Here is a 22,691-nt window from a genome sequence, read left to right on the forward strand (position 1 = left end):
TGTGCTTTTCAGCAAAAACCCCTCACCTTTCTGACACTCTAAGACCACCAGACATGGTGAGTGAGGCACAGCTAACCCCTCCACGGGCATGAACCCAGCGGGGATGGAAACAGATGGAATCTGAGGCAGGTAAGAGGATGGAAGAGGCTGAGAATGAGACGCAGCTGGAAAGCAGAGACACTGGTGCTGCTCCAAGTCCAGGGTGGCCATTGCTCCCGCAGCTTCGGGGGAAAAAAATAATGGCAGAGCCACAATGGAAGATAATCTACTTTATCCCTTCATTTGACAAGTAATTATCAAGCACCTACTATGTATCGACTCTGTTCTAGGTGCTGGGACAATGACTCTGAAGAAAAGAGACAAAAATCCCGGCCCTCATAGAATTTATATTCTAGCAGGAGAGAAACAATGCATGAAGCAAACAAGTGAAACCTTCAGTGTGACAGATGGTAATCAGTGCTTTGGAGGAAAAACAGAGCCAAGGAGGAGAAGTTGGAGTGTCAGGGTGATGGGAGGGGGTTGCACTTTTAAATGTGGCCAGGAAAGTGCAAGCCTGAAGGAAGAGAGGGAGGGGGCTTCGCTGACATCCAGGCAAAGACGTTCCAGGCAAAGGAGCCTTCAGTGCAAAAGCTCTGAAGCCGGCCCATCTGCCTGGAGCAGGGTGAGCCAGGGGGATGATAGGAGACCAGCTTGGGGAGCTACAGGGGCACTGAAGGCCATGTAGGCACCTGCAAGAATGTTGGCGTCCACCCAAGTGCAATGGCAAGGCGCTGGAGGTGTTGAGCAAAGCATGACATAATGATGCCTACATGTTAACAGAATCACTCTGAGAATAAGTGAAGGGTGTCGGAGCAGATGTGGGGTGACCAGTGAGGAGTTACTGCAAAATGTTTGGAGCCTCTTAATGAGTCTGGTGCTTGAGGAGGGAGCTATGCACGATATGGACAGAGCTCTGTCCTCATGGTACTTACACTGTGGTTCTCAGATGTGTCCTGGGGGTAGTAGGCACTGGGGAGCAGTCTCCTGAGCAGGGGGCTTCCCCACCAGTGAACCAGGATGGAGGCCAAGTAGGGAGGCTGGTGTCAGTGCAAAGGGGGCAAAGGTGTGAAGCCATACCAGGGTGAGCCCATGGAGGAATGGTTCTTCAAGAAGAAAGTGGACCAGCCTAGCCCAAGGGCAGGGAAAAAGATCCAGCCACATGGGCCTGGCCTGGCATACCATGGTTTAACAGGTGTAGTAAATGCAGAGAGGAGGCCTTCCGAGTTCATCTCTGTGCCCTAGGCCATGGGTGCCTCAGGGCTGAGTTCTGGGACATAGGAGTGAGGTCCCACAGCCAAGTTCTAGGTCATCTATAGACAGGGAGCTTTTAAAAGGCTTTAAGACAGAGCTGGGCATGGTGGCACATGCCTGAATTCCCAGCTACTCAGGAGGCGGGGGCAGGAGGAGGATCACTTGAACCCAGGAGTTCAAATATAGCCTGAGGAATACAGCAAGGCTCGTCTCTAAAAATAAATAAATAAAATAAAATGAATAGACTCTAAGGCAGAATGAGTTGCCATTCTGGGCCAGATGGCACACACTTTTCCAGCGAGGCAGCGAGCTATCTGCAGCACATTCATTGTCGGTGCTGGGGACGGGAACTGTGTTGCAGAGACCCACCCGGCAGTGCAGTGTGGAGGTGGCATCACAGTGCCTCCTCACACTTGCCAAGTCCTCCACCCTCCATCCCACACCCTCTCAGAATAACCCTGCAAAACCACCGTGACCTACATCTCACAGATGAAGGACTGGGGTAGGAGTGGTTAGGAAATTGTCCAACATCACAAAGCCAGTGGGTGGAGGGATCTAGACTTGAACCTAGGCCTTATGATCCCTGTTTGGTGCTTCTCCTCCAGCAGAACAAGGATATTTGGACAGGGACGACCCCTACAACCCAGAACCAAAGAGGCAAGATGGCAACACTTGGGTCCCCCGGCCAGGCTGGGAACCGCAAGGGAAGCCAAGGTCAGCGGCCCCAGCCCTCTCCTCCCCGGCAGAGCCTCCCTCATCTGTGCAGCGGAGATGATGAGAGCTAGGTCATGTTCTCCAAGGTTGAGATCAAACACCAGATATGTCTCTTCCCCTCATCCCTTTAGAAATCTTTACTGCCCGTGGACCATGTGCCAAGCCTCATGCCAGGGGCTAGGGATACAGATGAAAAAACAATAGGCCCTCGTCATCCAGGTGCCCACCTCCCAGCGGGCAGAGGTACAGGTGAGGTGCCCACCTCCCAGCGGGCAGAGGTACAGGTGAGGTGCCCACCTCCCAGTGGGCAGAGGTACAGGTGAGGTGCCCACCTCCCAGTGGGCAGAGGTACAGGTGAGCAGGCGATGGCATAACTGGGTGATCCCTCCAACTCACAACCCATGCTCTACACGTAGCTCTGGCAGGTCCCACAGCAAAATATGACCATGGACACTTGGCAGCAGCCGTGCCACTGCCCTGCCCACTGCCTGCTGCCGGCCCACCTCCTTGGCCAGCCCAAGCTCCCAGAGCCCTGCAGAATACCAGCAGAGCTGGGGAACATGGGCAGAGCCAAGGACATCCAGACTTCGTCCCCCAGTCCCTGCTCCTTTCCTGAGACTGACAGGAAGGCAAAAGAAGCAGATCACTTCCAGCACACAATAGACACAGCCTGAGTGGGGGCTGCATGCCCTGCCCTCCTCGCTCCAGCTCCCCTTCTCATGAGGCCAACCAGAGCTGACGAAGCTGCCGGTGCAGGCCTCCAGATGGATGGCTGCAGGCTCTGACACTGCAGGAAAGAGATAAATGACTGGTCATTTCCCCCTGATGCACTTGAAGGCATCCATTCTCCCAGCCGTACCAAGCTCAGGCAACCCCCCCTGCCCAGAGACAGATAAGCACTGACAGATGGGGGTGGGAGCCGGGGCGTCCTTCCCCTTCGGAAGGACACAGCCAGACTCCTCTGCAGGCCGGGAGAAGGTCGCATTGTCCATTGGCTCACACCTGGCTCGAGGCTCCACGGGTCCCTTCCTCCATCTCCCCCCTCTTGCCCACCCCCGCCTGGCTCATCCATCTGAAGAGCACACGGCAGAGGGGGAAGGCTGGGGGCAGAAGGAGCCACTGACAGGCTCATCAATCTCAGGTTACATGCTTGGCACCTCGGCGTTCCTTAAGTTGTTCCGGGACTGGGAGGGTGTCGGAGGAGCCAGGGGCACTGTCTTGAGGAGAAGAGAAATCGCACTGAACATCAGAGAGCAAATGGTGGAGAAGCCTGGAGACTATTAAAATGTGGGCCATGTACAAAAGCAGTAGGGAACTAATTAAGATGCAGGATTTTCAAAAGCTGGGGAAGTTGGCCGCAGCCTGCTCCCATCTGTAGAGTTCTGGCAGTTCGGCGCAGCAGGGACAGCACCCTGGGCGGGTGAAGCAGGCCTCACCACCCCTGCTCGAGCAGGCGAGACTCAAACCCTCCATCTGGATAACCCCTTTGGGGGATACTCCTCTGCAGGCCCCTATGCCTTGCTTGTTGGCCAGTCTATGTCCCTCTCTGCTTTGGGTCACCTAAAGCCACTGCCGTCTTCGGGGAGCCTGCCCTCTTGTTTGAGTTTCCCCCAACAACATGTGATGGGGCGATCATCCTGGTCATTCATCCCCAGTCATTGAAGGACTGCCAAAAACAGAAAAAACACAAGAGAAAGAACCCTATCCCTGGCTGCCCTCCCTCCCATCACCCTCGGAATTCGGCAAGGGTGGCAAAGAGCCAGGCTGCTCCCCGAGTGTCCTGGAGCAGAAGGGATCGACAAGGCCTCAGGTGCATTCCAGGTGCGGGAGGAGCGGCAACTCTAAAGCCCTTTTCATCTGCGGGTCCAGGATAAGCGAGTGTGTCGGGCCTTGAAGCAACATGGCACCAGCTCCAGCAGGCTCCCCGTAGGGCTCCGTCCTTGGCATCACCAGGATCCCCTGGGAAATTAGCTTCCTAATTCTGTGCCGCAGTTTCCCAACCTCTAAAATGAAGATAATATCTGTCCTAGACCATGGGGACCGAAGGTCTGGGGTTGAAAGATGCTAAATTGATGTAAGCAGACTATCTGGGCATTTACTCCAAGGGGACACAAGTAAAAGTTTGTTCCCAGCCTTTGTCTTTTCTTCATTCAAAAAAAAAGAAAAAGAAAGAAAGTGAAGTTAAAGGCCTCTTTTTTAATCAGCTGGCTTTTGCCCAACATCTGCTGTGCTCCCAGGCCTTCTGGTGGATATTTACTCTCCACCTTTCTCTTCTGCCAGCTCCACTCCCCCTTCACAAGGACAGAGCCCTTTTCTTGGGGAGATGGTCCGGGGGAGGCCCCTTGGTGGCACCAGGCCACTGCCCAAGTCTTCGTGTTGTAGAATTGTGATGTCTACATCATGAAACACCTTGCGTTCGCCTCTGTGGCCAAGTGAAAGCTGCAGAGAACACTGAACTCAATTGTCAGTCAGTAGGGAGAAATAATGTTGTGTGTGTTGTCCTTCAGACGCCCAGGCAAGTAGGAGGTTGCAAGATGTTTATTTAAGACTGACTGGAGGGGCGACGTTTGCCGTGAGAAACACATAGGTCCAGGGACACCGAGAACACTTTCAAATTCCAAAGAGCTCTTCCCAGGTCTCAGGCCCTTCCTACCCCATGCAGACAGATTTTTATTTTCAGCAAATAGTAAAGAAACAGGGCCGGGTGCGGTGGCTCACGCCTGTAATCCCAGCACTTTGGGAGGCTGAGGCGGGTGGATCATGAGGTCAGGAGATCGAGACTACGGTGAAACTCTATCTCTACTAAAAATACAAAAACTTAGCTGGGCATGGTGGCGGGCACCTGTAGTCCCAGCTTCTCGGGAGGCTGAGGCAGGAGAATGGCATGAACTCAGGAGGCAGAGCTTGCAATGAGCCGGATCATGCCACTGCCCTCCGGCTTGGGTGACAGAGCGAGACTCATCTCAAAAAAAAAAACAAAACAAAACAAAACAAAAAACAAAAAAAAAACACAACAACAGCAAAAGAAACAGAAGCGGGATGGTGCATTTACCACACTGGAGGGGTGAGGACAGCAGGACAGGGGAGTCACTCCAGGAGGGAATAACTTCACCCAGGAACAAATGACTCGATGTCAGCCAAGACCCAGCTCCCCACTTTTTTTGAGACAGGGTCTCCCTCTGTCACCCAGGCTGGAGAGCAGTGGTGCAATCACAGCTCACTGCAATCTCAACCTCGCGGACTTCACTGATCCTCCTACCTCAGTCTCCCTAGTGGTGCCACCCTACCAGTGCCCACTACACCTGGCTAATTTTTCTATTTTTTGTAGAGATGGGGTCTTGGCATGTCACCCAGGCCCAACTCCGCACTTTCCAGCCTGGAATGTCCACTCATTCCACATGAGCAAAGTGCTTCAGGGGACTGAATCAGAAAAGGATGGTTCTGTGGCCCTGTCCTCAGATCTTCTCCAACAGCCCTCAAGATTCTTGAACGTGCACCCCCCTCTCTTTGCCCTGACCTGGTTTCCTGACAGAGCTCCGCAGACCTGAGGTCAGCGACAACTCTGACCCTCGTTACCCCTGGACTCTGTTGCTGAAACCTGCCCATCACTGCTGGACTCAGGCAGGGACAGAAAGGAATACAGGAGGGACAAACTGAGTGTTGGCATAAATTTTTTGTGACATCTCCTCACTGTCCATAGGACTCTGATGTGGAAGGAAATTCATGCCTTGAGACAATTCTGCTCCAGGCCAGTGGCCCCTCAGTCTCTCAAAGAGCAGGCAGACTGTTCTCCCTCTTCCCGAGGAGATGAGGACATGTCAGCGTATACTGATGGCGGAACCCAGGCGGGCTTCAAGAGTCCTAGGCATAACTAGATTCCTGGAGCATCTTCTATCAAAAGAAGCTCAGGGAGCTCACACAGGAGGCTGGGAGGGAAGAAGAGGAAAGGACAGGCATCCTTAGGGGCTGGGTGGTGGAGGGGCACCAAGGGTGGGTGGGTGGGTTGGTTTGGGGTTTGGTTTCTTACAACATAACCTCAGCCTTCCAGTTTCCATAAATTTAAAGAGATGCAGCTCAGAATGGGCAAATTATCACTCTTCAGCAAGTTTTGCCCAGAGGATTATATACAATGTTGTACCATTTGCTTTTGGTTATGTATTTTGTTTTTATGCCACTTAGCAATATATCTTTAACATCTTTCCATTTTTTTCTACTCATTATTTTAAAGGACAAAATAATACTCCATTCATAGAATATACAAGTACTATATATATATATATATATATTTTTTTTTTTTTTTTTTTGAGACGGAGTCTCGCGCTGTGTCACCCAGGCTGGAGTGCAGTGGCGCGATCTCGGCTCACTGCAAGCTCCGCCTCCCAGGTTCAGGCCATTCTCCTGCCTCAGCCTCCGAGTAGCTGGGACTACAGGCGCCCGCCACCACGCCCGGCTAGTTTTTTGTATTTTTAGTAGAGACGGGGTTTCACCATGTTAGCCAGGATGGTCTCGATCTCCTGACCTCGTGATCCGCCCGCCTCGGCCTCCCACAGTGCTGGGATTACAGGCTTGAGCCACCGCGCCCGGCCACAAGTACTATATATTTAACTAACCCCCTATCAATGAATCTTCTGGAAGTTTTCATTCTTTGTTGTTATTACAAACCATGCCACAATAAAAAATACATATCCAATATATATTATATGCATATATTTATTTATAGAATAAGTTCCTAGCAATAGAATGTCTGGGTCAAAGAGCATGGGTGTTTTAAATACCGGTAGGTACTATTCATTGTACTTCAAAAGGTCATACCAATTCCATTGCAATGTGTAAAAGAGAGCCTCTCCCTCCATCTCCACCTCTGTTCCCTTCACCTGCTCCCCTCTCCTTGGGAAGGTCAGCCTCAGTCCACCCAGCGAATGGTCCTCACCTCCTAGGAATTTGCAGCAAATTCTCCAGAGACTCTGGCCAGTGACTCTATCCTGAGTCACACACAAAGTATCAGCCAAAAAACTGAGCTCTCCTTGAGCCCAAATCAAGTGGAATAAAAATAAGAGATAGTCATTTTAAAATACTGCCCAAGTTAGCCCTGTTAGCCCTCCTGAGGGAGGACCTACCCCCAAAAAGGGAGGAGTCCTCTCAAGTGGAAACTGCATTTTATGAATGATGAGGGCAGAGCCTCTGGAAGTTGGGCAGGTGGTACCCTCAAAGGGACCCCCAGCAGGGGCACAGAAGAGGGGCTGAGATCTAGCTCGTGCTCTACTAACCCACCAGAAAGGGCATCATACATTTTGTAAACATCCACCCCCCAGGGGGCACCACCCTCCACTTTTACACAAACAAACCATATGGGCTAGCCGAGGCCCTGGATGAAGTCACTTTTCTGAAATTTTGGCCTGTGCAAAAAATTGAAATGCAAACTTGCGTCACCTCTGGGAAGACAGTGGGTACATTTCTTTGACTGCGCTGTTTCTCATTCTCTAGATGGGCCCTGGCTGCTTGGAGGTACCAGGCTGAGGCTCGTAACCACTGACTCCAGGGCACTCCGACGTCCTCTTCATTCACCACCCACAGCTGCAGGCTGGCGTGGTGGTACATTCTGGGAGCCAGGCGCAGCCCCGGCTGTTCAGACTCAGAATAGGATTTGGAAATGACAAGCATCTGGCCTAGGGTTTGTGGGGGTTGTTTTTGTGTTTTTAGTAGGCCTAGTAGTAGGTCTGTTTACCCAAAGAGGGGAACAAGTTCCTCTGAGAAGGTGCTCTGCCATGTGACTCATTCCAGCCCCGGCTGTTCATTGCTTCTCAGCATCTGGGGACTGGTGTGGAGGAGTAAGCCTGCCCTGGGGGAACCCAACTTTTCCCCTGAGGGCCGATCATCACAAAGGCTGGCACCTGTCTCTGCAGATGGGGTCCTTCCCCAGGACCCTGCCCATCCCTGGGGTGAACTTTCACCACTGGGAATCTGGTCTAGCCACTTCTGCCTCATGCTTGGGCAGAGGCTGAAGAAGCCTCTCAAATGATCACAGATACAAGACACCATGTGCAGGTGGGGACTTGGCTACAGCAAACTGCTAGTCCTAGGTTCTTCCTTTCCCTTCCCCTTGCATGTCACGGCAGGCCCGATAACAGGGCATGGCCAAAGCCAGCTGTGAACTCAGCTGCTCCACGTTCGTCCACAGGCCGGGCATAAACACTGGCAGGCCAGTGTGCCCAAAGTAAATGTCTTTAGGCAGAAGGCACAAATACTCGAGAAATAGCTGCCTGCCTCAGTCCCACCAACATGGGCTTCTCAGATACATGAACAGCACAGAAAATTCTCCTTGGCTCTGTCCACAGCCTGATTTCCCTCACCTCTAAAATGGGCTCACAACCCTCTTACCTCTTCCTTCCCTCTCTACCTCCCAGGGCTATGGTAGGGACCAAGGAGCTGACATGAAAGAAAATGCTGTATGAACTACAGCGTGCTCTTCAGACTCTGGTTATGATGATGATGATTAACCAGAGTGTCCCATCCCCTGGGTGGCAGCGATTGGTGTTGGGGGGAAATAACCCCAGCCAGCTAATCTGTCCTTCCTAGGCCTCCTCTGCCACAGTTGTTGAGGGGGACTGCCTTTCTTTTGGGTGTGGTATGTGCTGAGACTGGAGCTGCTGGCAGCCCCCTCACTTGCCCTATGAGGAGAAGAGAGTGTTAGAGTACACAGAGACTGGCTGGGTGTGGTGGCTGATCCCTGTAATCCCAGCACTTTGGGAGGCCCAAGGCAGGAGGGTCACTTGAGGCCAGGAGTTTGCAACCAGGCTGGGCAACATAGTGAGACACCCATCTCTATAAAAAAAAAAATTCAGCTGGGTGATATGGTTTGGTTCTGTGTCCCCACCCAAATCTCATCTTGCAGCTTCCATAATTACCACGTGTTGTGGGAGGGACCCAGTGGGAGATGCTCAAATCATGGGGGTGGGTCTTTCCCGTGCTGTTCTCATGATAGTGAATGGGTCTCATGAGGTCTGATGGTTTTAAACACAAGAATTTCTCTGTGCAAGCTCTCTCTTTGCCTGCTGCCATCCATGTAAGATGTGGATTGCTCCTCTTTGCCTTCCACCATGATTGTGAGGCCTTCCTAGCCACATGGAACTGTAAGTCCAATAAACCCCTTTCTTTTGTAAATTGCCCAGTCTCAGGTATGTGTTTATCAGCCACGTGAAAACAGACAAATGCAGTAAATTGATACCAGTAGAGTGGCGCATTGCTGAAAAGATACCCGAAAATATGGAAGTAACTTTGCAACTGGGTAACAGGCAGAGGTTGGAAAAGTTTGGAGGACTCAGAAGAAGACAGGAAAATGTGGGAAAGTTTGGAACTTCCTAGAGACTTGTTGAATGGCTTTGCCCCAAATGCTGATAGTCATATGGACAATAAAGTCCAGGTTAAGGTGGTCTCAGATGGAGATGAGAAACTTGTCGGGAATTAGAGCAACGGTGACTCTTGTTGTGTGTTACCAAAGAGACTGGGGGCATTTTGCCCCTGCCCTAGAGATTCGTGGAATGTTGAATTTGAGAGAGATGATTAGGGTATCTGGTGGAAAAAATTTCTAAGCAGCAAAGCATTCAAGAGGTGACTTGGGTGCTATTAAAGGCATTCAGTTTTATGAGGGAAGCAGAGCTTAAAAGTATGGAAAATTTGCAGCCTAACAATGCAAAAAAAAAAAAATCCATTTTCTGAGGAGAAATTCAAGCTGGCTACAGAAATTTGCATAAGTAACAAGAAGCCCAATATTAATCCCCAAGACAATGAGGAAAATGTCTCCAGGGCATGTCAGAAGTCTTCACAGCAGCCTCTCCCATCACAGGCCCGGAGCTTTAGGAGGAAGAAATGGTTTTGTGGGCTGGACTCAGGGTCCTTCTGCTATGTGCAGCCTAGGGACTTGGTGCCCTGTGTCCCCGCTGCTCCGGTTGTGGCTGAAAGGGGCCAATGCAGAGCTCAGGCTGTGGCTTCAGAGGGTGCAAGCCTCAAGCCTTGACAGCTTCCATGTGGTGTTGAGCCTGTGAGTACACAGAAGTCAAGAACTGAAGTTTGGAAACCTCTGCCTAGATTTCAGAAGATGTATGGAAATGCCTGGATGCCCAGGCAGAAGTTTTCTGTAGGGGTGGGGTCCTCATGGAGAACCTCTTCTAGGGCAGTGTGAAAGGGAAATGTCGGGTGGGAGCCCCCACACAGAGTCCCTACTGGGGCATCACTGAGTGGAGCTGTGAGAAGAGGGCCACCATCCTCCAGATCCCAGAATGGTAGATCCACTGACAGCTTGCACCTTGCACCTGGAAAAGTCGCAGACACTCAACACCAGCCCATGAAAGCAGCCAGGAGAAAGGCTATACCCTGCAAAGCCACAGGGGCAGAGTTGTCCAAGATCATGGGAACTCAACTCTTGCACCAGCATGACCTGGATGTGAGATATGGAGTAAAAGGAGATCATTTTGGAGTTTTAAGATTTGACTGTCATGCCGGATTTCAAACTTGAATGGGACCTGTAGCCCCTTTGTTTTGGCCAATTTCTCCCACTTGGAATGGCTGTATTTATCTAGTGCCTGTACCCCCATTGTATCTAGGAAGTAACTAACTTGCTTCTGATTTTACAGGTTCATAGATGGAAGGACTTGCCTTGTCTCGGATGAGACTTTGGACTGTGGACTTCTGAGTTAATGCTGAAATGAGTTCAGACTTTGGGAGACTGTTAGGAAGGCATGATTGGTTTTGAAATGTGAAGATATGAGATTTGGGAGGGTCCAGGGTGGAATGATATGGCTTGGCTCTGTGTCCCCATGCATATCTCATCTCGTAGCTCCCCTAACTCCCACATTGTGGGAAGAATCCAGTGGGAGATAACTGAATCATGGAGGTGGGTCTTTCCCATGCTGTTCTCATTCTAGTGAATGGGTCTCACGAGATCTGATGGTTTTAAAAACAAGAGTTTCTCTGCACAAGCTCTCTCTTTGCCTGCTGCCATCTGGGGAAGTTGAGGCTGCAGTGAGCTGTGATTGTGCCACTGCAGCTGGGGTGACAGAGTGAGATCCTGTTGAAAGCAAGAAAGAAAAAGAAAGAAAGCAAGAAAGAAGCAAGGAAGGGAAGGGAAGGGAAGGAGGGAGGGAGGAAGGATGGAAGAGAGAAAGAAGGAAAGAAGGAAAGAAAGAAAGAAGGAAGGAAGGAAGGAAGGAAGGAAAGAAAGAAAGAAAGAAAGAAAGAAAGAAAGAAAGAAAGAAAGAAAGAAAGAAAGAAAGAAAGAAAGAAAGAGGAAGGAAGGAAGGAAGGAAGGAAGGAAGGAAGGAAGGAAGGAAGGAAGGAAGGAAGGAAGGAAGGAAGGAAGGAAAGAAGGAAGTAAGGAAGGAAGGAAAGAAAAGAAAGAAAAGAAAGAAAAGAAAGAAAAGAAAGAAAAGAAAGAAAGAAAGAAAGAAAGAAAGAAAGAAAGAAAGAAAGAAAAAGACATGTAGCCCTCACTACTCTCACTATGTTTGAGCACCTGGATGCAGCTATGCCTGAAGCAAGACAAACCTGGGGATTTACTGGTACAGGAGCCAACTTCCCTTTTTCTGCTTAAAATTGCTTGACTTGAACTTCCAATGTTTATGACTAAAGGAATTTCAACTATCTCTTGGTTATTTTAATAATTTATATATTAGTTTTATAATCGTAAAATAAAGTTTTTAAGAGAAGAAGCCTTGCTAAAGTTTAAGTTAGTATACCTATCAATAGTATGAGGAAGCAGAAAAAGCATTGAACAGTGAAATCAGGCAACCTAGATTTTCTGCTGGACCCACACAAATTGCTGTGTGACTTTGAACAAGTTTATTAAACTGTCTAGACTCCAATAAAATAAGGAATCGGAGTTAGTGATATCTAAGGTATTGTGTAGTGCTAAACGTCTTTGCTTCTATAAAAGGAGACCTAATTAGTCTGATAAAAATTGTTCTTAACCAAGACTTTTTACAGAAATGTTAAGAATAAAGACTAATAATTTAAAACGTGTCAAGCACTTATAATAAAACCCTTTAAATTGACAACTTACATGTGAGACATCCTCATATACACGCAAAATATTCATTGCATCACTGGTTAAATTGGAAAATTTAGAAACAAAAATTGAGAACAGCCAGTTAAACAAATTGTGGTACATTCATACAATGGAATATTATGTAATTACAGAAAAGAAATGAAGAAACTCTTTACATTTTGCTGTGGACAATATCTAAGACACATTTTTAATTGAAAAGTGCAAAACCCAAAGTGGTTGTGCTGTGTAAAAAGAGGAGGGAAAGCTAGATAGATTTAATTCCTGGTGCATGCATGAATTATCTCTTGAAGGAATCTAAAAAAAAACTGCTACTATTGATTACCTTTGGAGAGACTGGGTCTTATTTTTCATGATACAGTATATCCTTTTATCTTTTGAATGTCAAAATATGTAACTGCCAGGCACAGTAGCTCCTGCCTGTAATCTTAGCATTCTGGGAGACCGAGGCAGGAGGATTATCTGAAGCCAGGAGTTTAAGACTAGCCTGAGTAGCAGAGTGAGACCTTGTCTCTACAGAAAAGACAAAATTAGCCAGACATGGTGGCATGCACTTGTAGTCCCCACATACTGAGGAGGCTAAGGTGGAAGGAGCGCTTGAGCTCAGGAGTTGGAGGCTATAGTGAGCTCTTTGGAGCCACTGCACACCAGACTGAGCAACAGAGTGTGACCCTATCCTCTAAACAAAAATAAAAACATAAAATAAAATAAAAACTGTACATGTAACTGTATTACCTACTCAAAGTCAAATAAATTTTAAAAGTTTTTAATGTAAAAATTACATAAGACTTTTTTCGTGCTTATGGTCATGCCAGGGTGACTTGTAGTCTAGCTACCTATAAGTCTTCGAGACCAGCATTTCTCACACTTCATCATGCATTCTGGGGATGCACTCCAGGAGATCATGATAAAATGCAAGTTCTGATGCAGCAGGTCGGGAGCGAGGACCATGCTTCTGCACGTCTGACAAGCCCCAGGTGATGCTGCCGCTGCTGGTCAGGACCGCACTTTGAATGTAGGTCTAGAACCACACTGATCAATACGGTCACCACTAGTCACATGTGGCTACTGAGTGCTTGAACTGTGGCTAGTCCAAAAAGAGATGTGGGGATGTGTAAAATACACAACGGAATTCAAAAAGAGTACCAAAAAAGATCATAAACGATCTCATAATTTTTATATTGATGACATGCTGAAACGATGTTTTTGATATGTTGAGTTAAATGGAATATATGATTGAAATTCATTTCCCCATTTCTTTTTCCTTTTTTTAATGTAACTAGTAGACAAAGTAAAACAACACATGTGGCTTGCATTATATTTCTATTGCATCGTGTTGGTCTAGGAGACCCTGATGATCTCCTACAACCTGCAACAAGGCGGGGGTTGGGACAACCTCGGTCATCACCCTGGAGTATTTGCAAGGGTCTGTAAATTGGTATAAGGACCCTGGAGACCTGGGAGAGAGCATATTGAAGAATCTGGAGCCCACTCACCCCTAACAAATAAAATAAACAAATAAAACTTCTACTCAAGTGAATTGAAGTGAACAATCAAAGCAGTCGTAACCCTGGAACTGTAGGTAGAGCTTTTGCAGAGCAAAGTCAGCTTAAGGGACCAGTGTTGAAAGGAACGAGTGAGGTACCATTGCCAGGCAGCCAGCCTTGACAGTCTGCAATGCTTTGGTGACAGTGGGAGGAAGTATGTCAACTCTATTTGCACCACTGAACAGCACTGTCCCTACCACCCTGAGTCATATCCCAGCCTGGCACCCTCAAAAACAAAGATGGCTTTAAAGCTAAGGGCCTAGGGTAATCACTTGACTTGCTGCAACACAGACACAGGTCTGAAGACAGCCACATAGTCAGAAATGTAATATTAGATTAGCATAGGCCAGGCACGGTGGCTCATGCCTATAATCCCAACAATTTGGGAGGCCAAGGTAGGTGGATCGCTGGAGGCCAAGAGTTCAAGACCGGCCTGGCCAACATGGTGAAACACTGTCTCTACTAAAAACACAAAAATTAGCTGGGAGTGGTGGTGCACACTTGTAATCCCAGCTACTTGGGAGGCTGAGGCAGGAGAATCACTTGAACTAGGGAGGCGGAGGTTGCAGTGAGCGGAGATCACACAACTGCACTCCAGCCTGGGCAACAAAGCTAGACTCCGTCTCAATAATGTATATATATTAGATCAGTATAAACATAACCCCACCAATTCCTTCTGTGTGGCCACAGAGCAATCTGCATCACTCGGGTAAATTTTAAACTCAAACTCTTCCATCCGCATCCAAGGTAAGTGCAATTTTTAGTGAACTGACCCCTTTTTGTGTAAGATGCTCCAAAGCTCATACAGGGTAAGGGGTAGAGGGTCCACAGTGTACTCTCTTCTCCTCAGAAATATACAAACTGAGCCAAGATTTCTTTACTTGAGGCCACAAGAAAGGTATCACATGACCCGAAAGAGCTGCACAGCCTTCAGTTCTGTCGGGAAAGTCATCCTGGAACTGGTCCCATGCTGCTCCTGCTTGCTTGCTTTCCTCCCCTGGGGTGGCAAAGGGAAAGCACGAGACACCCAGAGGGGAGAAAATCTCCGGTGGACGCGTGGTCATGTTTCTACTCAGCAGGCACAGAGGTCCACCCTTGAGCACAATGTGGGCATGTTCCCTCTCCCGGAAAACTTAGCTCTATGGACAAAGGAGTAAACCAACCTTGTCCTGGGCCCAGCCCAGTCCTCCCACCTTTCCCATCACGGACCCAACCAAGCTCCAGAGCGCACTGACCAGGTTTTATCTCCAGCAGCCGCAGCTTTGGATCTTCAGGTGGGTGCAATCGTCTCTTCTTGCGCCAGCAGCGGGCAGGGTATGTATACAGTTGGCCCGGGGCAAGGCCTGTGGACAGAGACAATGTAAAGATTAAAGGCTCCAGGCTGGAAGGGGCCTTGGAAACGACCCTAACTAACCCTGTCATTCACAAGGAGAGGGAGCTGAAGCCCAGAGAGAAGTGACTTGTCAACATCACAAAGCTGATTGCTGGCAGTGGCAAGGCTGAATCTAGGTCATCTGACCCCAGGACCCTGGCTCTGTCAGCTCCACCATGCTGCTCAGCAAGCACATGCCAACAAGAGCCATTGCCTTCACCAAAACCAATTCTGCTCTCCTGCCTGGAGAGATCACCAACTGGACCTTCAGACAAGAGGGACCTTTGCAGTGTCTCCAAAGCAGTGGATCTCTATCCACCGCCCCTCCATCCGGATCCAGGTTAAGCAGGTTTCCTTCAAAATGGAGCAGTAGTCAGTTGTCCTACCATATGGACAGCCTGGATTGAGAAGCATCGCAAAGAGACAGAACCAAAAACACTAGATCTACTCAGAGGCATCTCTCACCTCCAGCTGCTGGCAGCTCACTGCAGGCAAATGGAGCCTTGTGTAGCCCCCATGAGAACATAAGCCCACTCTGGTGACCAGGCCACATGACCTGCAGAGCCCGCATACCTCTATATCCCAGCCTATGTGCCTGGCCTTACAAAAAAAAAAAACAGGCAGGAGGCCAGGGGCTGGGCTCACATGCCACACCATGTGTGTGGCCTTTGACACCATGCTGCATGCCAAGCACCATGAGGAGCCTTCCTGCTCACCAGACAACAACTCTGTGGCTCCGGTGGCAGCCACAGGCCTTGGAGGAACAGGGGCTTCTCCATGCTAGGCCACAGACTATTCCCAGGGAAATGGGGTGGGGAGGAGGCTGAGGGGTGAAAAGGCAGGTATTTGAGACTGGCTAGGTAATTTTCAGACTGGCTAGGTGATTCGCAATCTTGAAGAGAGTGTCTGATAACCCCCATAATAAACCAGCAAGCCAACCAACCCCTAATAGGAAGAAAAGCCTAATGAGGACAAGGACTTTTCTGTCTTGTTCTTGTCAGAAATCCCAGAATCAGAACTGTGCCCGACACAGAGCGGAACCAAACTAAATATTCATTGAATTAATGAATGAATATGTTGCAGCTTCCCTTTAAAGTGACAACTCTGTCTTCTGCAGGTAAATGTGGCACATGACAGCTGCTGGATGCAGGCGGCCTACCACAAAAGTGTCACTGCACACACCTAGGACCATGGGCTCAGGAAACATCAGCACCTGATTTCCATCTGCTGTCTTCCATTTCAGGGCCCTTAAAAGTTAAGAAGGAAAACTGGCTTCATTCTTCACCTTTGCAGAGAAAATCTATGTAACTTTCATTGCTATATACTCATTCACTCATTTTCATTTTTACCAGTCAACTCTACCCATTTATCGGGATGGGTCTAAGACAGAGTCAATTATCCCAGCATTAAAGGAACGAAAATATTCAGGTCTCTTTATGTTTAATCACACAGCTGCTCCATAGGTTGCAAGATTGTGAGCAAGTTGGAGATTCTGACCTCCCCACCCCTTGGTTCTTAGAATCCAGAACTGACCTGCACTCAGAAATGTCAGAATCGAATGACCATTGGCCCTGCTGTTCCTGGCTCCAGGGGACTCATCCACCCAGATCCAAACCACCCAAGAGGGACTCCAGAAGTGAAGGCTCAGGCCTGAGGTCAGAGCTCCCTGCACCCCCTCTCCTCCCATGGCCGTCTCTGGGCCTTAGGTTTCCTTTGTAGCCCAGAGGCCGCTTCATGGTGCTTCCAACCCAATCAAACACAGGTAAGAGCGAGCGAGCTGGCCCCACCAGCAGCCCCCAAAGGTCTACATGGCAAGAGTGCAAAAGTGTCCACACTTGACCAGGTCCTACACCCTCCCTGAGACAGCAGTCACTGTGCTTGGCGGTCAGCGGTACCAGAGAAGCCCCAGGCCACTCTGCTTGGAGCTTTAGGCCCATTCTTCTGGGAGAATTCATTTTAGCAGCTAGTTCGAATCTCCAGAAGAAGGGGCTGTTTTTGTTTCATTCTTTCTCTGCTGGATCGGAGACGCTCTGCAGTGCAAAGGAAGAGCACGTGAGTCCTGGGAAACATCCTAACACCTTTCTGAGCCTATTGCCTCAGCTGTACGACAAGGGCATTAATAACATTAATACCTACCTCCTAGGGGCTGTCATGGGGATTCACTTATATTCAAGAGAAAGCTCTCTATATCCATAAAGATGACAGATGTCAGTTTTTAACTGTCACAAGTTAGCTGACCTAGTCTTGGACTCCACACCCATGCAACAGGACGGACCCCTGCCCCATCCACCAAGCTGCCACTTGATTCTTTAGCCATGAGGGTAGAAACAGCCTTCTGTTTCATGTCTGCTTTGAATCCACCTCATCACAACAAGCAAATGGTCCCAAGAGCTCCCCTGGGGCTCCTTGGCCCCTTCCTTGCCCTCCTCACCAGGCTGACAGACACCAGGGTTCCTTTATAGGAACAACACGTTCAGTGCTGGAGTTCCACTTACAGAGGGAAGAGCAGGGCCCCATGAGACTTATGTTGTTTATCTCATTAGAACAGGAGGCACATAACTCAAAGCGTGTGTGTGTGTGTGCATATGTGTTCGTGTGTGTGCATGTGTGGTAGATGGAGGTGGGGAAGGAGGATGGAGTCACAACTGCTGTGAGGAAAATTAACCTTGGGGAGTGAGCCCAGGGCTGAGGAGGGGATATGAAGGAGGGGAAACAAGTGGCCAAAGACAAGAGGGGAAACCAGTCTTCCCTGGTAACTGAGGCCACTGCTACCCATCACTTCACATACCCCACTGAGCAAACTCCTTTTCTGTTATTTTGAGCTGCAACTCCAGCTACAACACTCATGCCCATGTGTAAGCACAAACGTGATGCACACAGACACACACACAATCAGAAACACACACTTGCTGAGAGAACTGGCTCCATGGAAACATCTGGCAATGAAAGGCTTGATGCCTTTATGGTCAGCAGATGAATATAGCTGGTTACGCACACTGCACAAGTTCAGCAGGTGGATCCTGAGGGTTCTGGGCATCTCTCACAGACAAAGCATGAGCTATGCAAAATTTAGAAGATGAAATGGGAGAGAAAAGAGAGGGAAGAGTGGCCGGGTACAGTGGCTGATGTCTGTAATCCCAGCACTTTGGGAAGCCAAGGCTGGCAGATCACTTATGCCCAGGAGTTCAAGACTAGTCTGGCCAACATGGTGAAACCTCACCTCTACCAAAAATACAAAAATTAGCCAGTGTGGTGGTGCATGCCTGTAATCTCAGCTACTCGGGAGGCTGAGGCAGGAGAACTGCTTGAACCCAGGAGGTGGAGGTTATAGGTCATGCCACTGCACTCCAGCCTACATGACAGAGCAAGATTCTGTCAAGAAGAAAGAAAGAAGAGAAAGAGAGAAAGAGAGAAAGAAAGAGAGAAAGAAAGAGAGAAAGAAAGAGAGAAAGAAAGAGAGAAAGAAAGAGAGAAAGAAAGAAAGAAAGAAAGAAAGAAAGAAAGAAAGAAAGAAAGAAAGAAAGAAAGAAAGAAAGAGAAAGAAGGAAGGAAGGAAGGAAGGAAGGAAGGAAGGAAGGAGGGAAGGAAGGAAGGAAGGAAGGAAAGAGAGAAAGAAAATATAAGAAAAGAAAAGAAAGAGAGGGAGAGGGAAAGAGAGGGAGGGGGAGAGGGGGGAGTGGAAGGAAAGAAGGAAGGAAGGGAGGGAGGGAGGGAGGGAGGGAAAGAGGGAGGGAAAGAGGAGGATGATATGGGATAGGAACAGCAATTGAAATGGGGAAGAAAAAAACTGAAGTAGTTTCATCTTTCCCCATCCAGAGCTGAACTGCAGTTCAAGCCCTCCCAGGGAAAGGCCCTCTCCCTGCAGGATCTCAGAGAGGTGGACCCGCAGCTGCCCCTGAAACTTCCCTTCAATGAAGAATTTATTACGTCACGGGACAGAGTGTCCCACTGTCGGCCAACTCTTACTGTGATAAAGAGATTTACCATGACCTTATTTTGAATCAAAATCTATCTTCCTGTAAGTTATACCAATTTGTCCACCCTCTGTTCCAACAGCAGACAGCTACATCCCAATCCTGCATCCCATATATCTGCTTGGGTTTGAAGGGGAGCTAACCAAGAAGCCGAGGAACTAAAGAGGAACAAGAGTTGTAGGAAAGAGGTAGTGACTACCCCTGCTCAGAACCAGGTAACAGGATCAAAGTTTCCAAATGGAAAATGACAATACAACAATTTAAAATACATCTTTAAAAAAATACAGTATAACAACTATTTACATAGCATTTACATTGTATTAGGTATTATAAGTAATCTAAAAATGATTTAAGGAATATGGGAGAATGTGTGTAGGTTATATGCAAATATGCCTATGCCATTTTATATAAGGGACTTGAGCACCCACAGATTTTGGTACCTTCTGGGGTCCTAGAACCAATTCCCAGTGGATAATAAAGGATGGCTGTTATGTATATAACACACTATCATTTATTTAACAAATGGGGATACACACATATTCAGACAAATATATATGTGTGGTGTGTTTGTATGTTTTTTTATGGGAGTATAAGAGAAAAGCTAAAAAAAAAATTACCTAGAGAGAGCAAAAATAAAATAATAATAGCAAGAAGAAAAAGAGAAGGAAGAAGAGGAATTGCCTATAGGAAGAAGAAACAGGGTAAAAGTGAAGATACGCTAGACTTTCTCATAATATACCATTAGAACCATGCAAATATTTTACACAATTATAAAGTAAAATTAAATTAAAATAAAAAGCATATCTATTTCTGACTAAGATGGAGTATAAAGACCAGATTTAGCTCCCACCTAAAACCAAAAGAGAGGAAGAAAGAAATCAACAACAGTTTTGAAGACAATGAACATCAGGCATTGAAGGACAGTGATTCCTGAGACACTGAAAACAAGCAAGATAAGCCCTGTGATTGCCCAAGCTTACAGCCTTAAGAGAGTCTCCAGACTGGAACATAAGGAGGAGGAATATAGGTGGAGCCCTACAGAGTCCCCACGTTTGAGTTGAAGAGAAAATACCAAGAGTCTGAGGAGACCACAGTGACTAGAACCCAAGCAACAGAAGGGTCGACAAAAGAGAGCTGCACAAAGAACGTGGAGACCCACAGAGGGTCCCCTTCAAGTATTCAGGTTAGCATTGATCCATGTATGCTTGTGAGGAAACTAGGCAGGACTGGAGAAAGAACTACCCAAAAAGATTAGAGGTAACAGTGCTTGGTGTGCACAAGGGGGCGAAAATAGTCTGTTTCCACCAGCCAATATGGAAAACCATATGACTCATGGGGTACTGGGTAGAGTACAGTAGAAAGACCTTGCCTCACTAATAGGCAATACTTTGCAGCTCTAGACTAAGTACTGCTCCGACTCCACCTAACAAATCTTAAAAGCAAGACAAGAAAACATCAAACTGAGGCCGGGCGCGGTGGCTCAAGCCTGTAATCCCAGCACTTTGGGAGGCTGAGACGGGCGGATCACGAGGTCAGGAGATCGAGACCATCCTGGCTAACACGGTGAAACCCCGTCTCTACTAAAATATACAAAAAACTAGCCGGGCGAGGTGGCGGGCGCCTGTAGTTCCAGCTACTCGGGAGGCTGAGACAGGAGAATGGCATGAACCCGGGAGGCGGAGCTTGCAGTGAGCTGAGATCCGGCCACTGCACTCCAGCCTGGGTGACAGAGTGAGACTCCGTCTCAAAAAAAAAAAAAAAGAAAACATCAAACTGTTTCCAAATAACTTAAATATGTCCCAAAACAATGTTCAAGAACATTTCTAGGAATAAAATATATCTACAGCATTCAGCAAGGTAAAATTCACAATGTGAGGCATCCAACCCAAAATTACAAGGCATGTAAAGAAGCTGGAAAATATGACTTATAATAAGGAGAAAAATCAATCAATTGAAACCAACCCAGAACTGAAACTGATATTAGAATTAGTAGCAAGAACATTAGAACAGTTATTATTTGTATGCTATGTGTTCAAGTTTAGTAAAAATTTGGGAGATATATGTATTTTTAAGACTCAAATTTAACTTCTAGAAATGAAAACTATAATGTGCAAGACAAAAAAATTATCAGATGGAGTTCATGTCAGATTAGACATTGCAGAAGAAAAGACTGGTAAACTTAAAAACACAGCAATAGAAACTATTCCAAAATGAAACCCACAGGAAGAAAGAGAAAAGAAAAAAAGAATAATGGCATAAATGAGGTATGGGGCAACTTCAAACAGCCTAATATATGTGTAATTGAAGACAGTGAAGAAAAAATACTTGTAGAAATAATGGCTGGAGGCCGGGTGCAGTGGCTCATGCCTTTAATCCCAACACTTTGGGAGGCCAAAGTGGGAGGATGGCCTAAGCCCGGGAGTTTGAGAGTAGGCTGGGCAACATAGTAAGATCCTGTCTCCGAGAGAGAGAGAGAGAGAGAGAGAGAGAGAGAGAGAGAGAGAGAGGAGAAACGGAAGGAAGGAAGGAAGGAAGAATTAAAAAAGAAATAAGGGCTGGAAATTTCTGTAGTTTGATAAAAACTGTAAACCCATAGATCTAAGAAGCTCAATAAAACTAGGTATAAGAAACATTAAGAAAACTATAGCAAAGCATATCATAATCAAAACTGCTCAAAAATAGTGATAAAGAGAAAATATTAAAAGCAACCAGAGAAAGGAGACATGTTACATATACAGGAACATCCTTATCTTTGCAATGCAAGCAAGAAAAGAGTGGTTCAACATCCCTACAATACTGAAAGAAAAAAAAAAAACTTGTCAAACTAGAGTTCTATATCCAGCTAAAATATCTTTCAAGAACTAAGGCAAACTAAAGATAGTTTCAGATATACAAAAGCTGAAATAATTCATCAACAAACCCATACTCTAAGAAATGTTAAAAAGAAGTCCTTCAGGCAGAAGGAAAGTAATACCAGATCTAAATGTGGATCTACACAAAGGAATGAACAGCATCAGAAATGGTTTAGTACATGAATAATTATACAAGATGTTTTTCTTATTATTTTAAACTCATTAAAAGATGATTGACTATTTTAAAAAATACAATGACGACCGGGCGCGATGACTCACACCTGTAATCCCAGCACTTTGGGAGGCCAAGGTGGGCAGATCACCTGAGGTTGGGAGTTCGAGAACAGCCTGACTAACATGGAGAAACCCCATCTCTACTAAAATTACCAAAATTAGCTGGGCCTGGTGGCATATGCCTGTAATCCCAGCTACTTGGGAGGCTGAGGCAGGAGAATCGCTTGAACCCAGGAGGCAGAGGTTGCAGTGAGCCAAGATGGCACCATTGCATTCCAGCCTGGGCAACAAGAGTGAAACTCAGTCTAAAAATAAATAAATAAATAAATACACACTGACAATGTAGTATGCGGTGTATACTATACATAAAAAATAAAATGTATAACAACAATTGCACAAAGCTACTTGGGAGGCTGAGGGAGGAGAATGGCATGAACCCAGGAGGTGGAGTTTGCATTGAGCCAAGATCACACCACTGCACTCCAGCCTGGGCGACAGAGCAAGACTCTGTCTAAAAAAAAAAAAAAAAAAAAAAAAAAAAAAAAAAAAAAAAAAAAAAAGTATACTTATAGTAATTTCCTATTGCTGTAACAAATTACCCCAAACTTAGAGCTTTGAAGCACCACAAATTTGTTATCTTACAATTCTGGA

General features: G+C 47.2%; 1 protein-coding gene across 1 annotated transcript in view; it reads right to left on the bottom strand.

Moving 5' to 3' along the window:
* The window catches only part of DPF3 (double PHD fingers 3), a 275,892-nt gene that overhangs the window by 120,285 nt on the left and 132,916 nt on the right, over positions 1-22,691 (bottom strand). The window contains exon 3 of the mRNA XM_025392879.1: positions 14,844-14,951. Coding sequence (XP_025248664.1) covers positions 14,844-14,951 — 108 coding nt within the window. The remainder of the gene's footprint in view (positions 1-14,843; positions 14,952-22,691) is intronic.

Source organism: Theropithecus gelada, chromosome 7b (assembly GCF_003255815.1).
Source record: "Theropithecus gelada isolate Dixy chromosome 7b, Tgel_1.0, whole genome shotgun sequence".
NCBI lineage: Eukaryota > Metazoa > Chordata > Mammalia > Primates > Cercopithecidae > Theropithecus > Theropithecus gelada.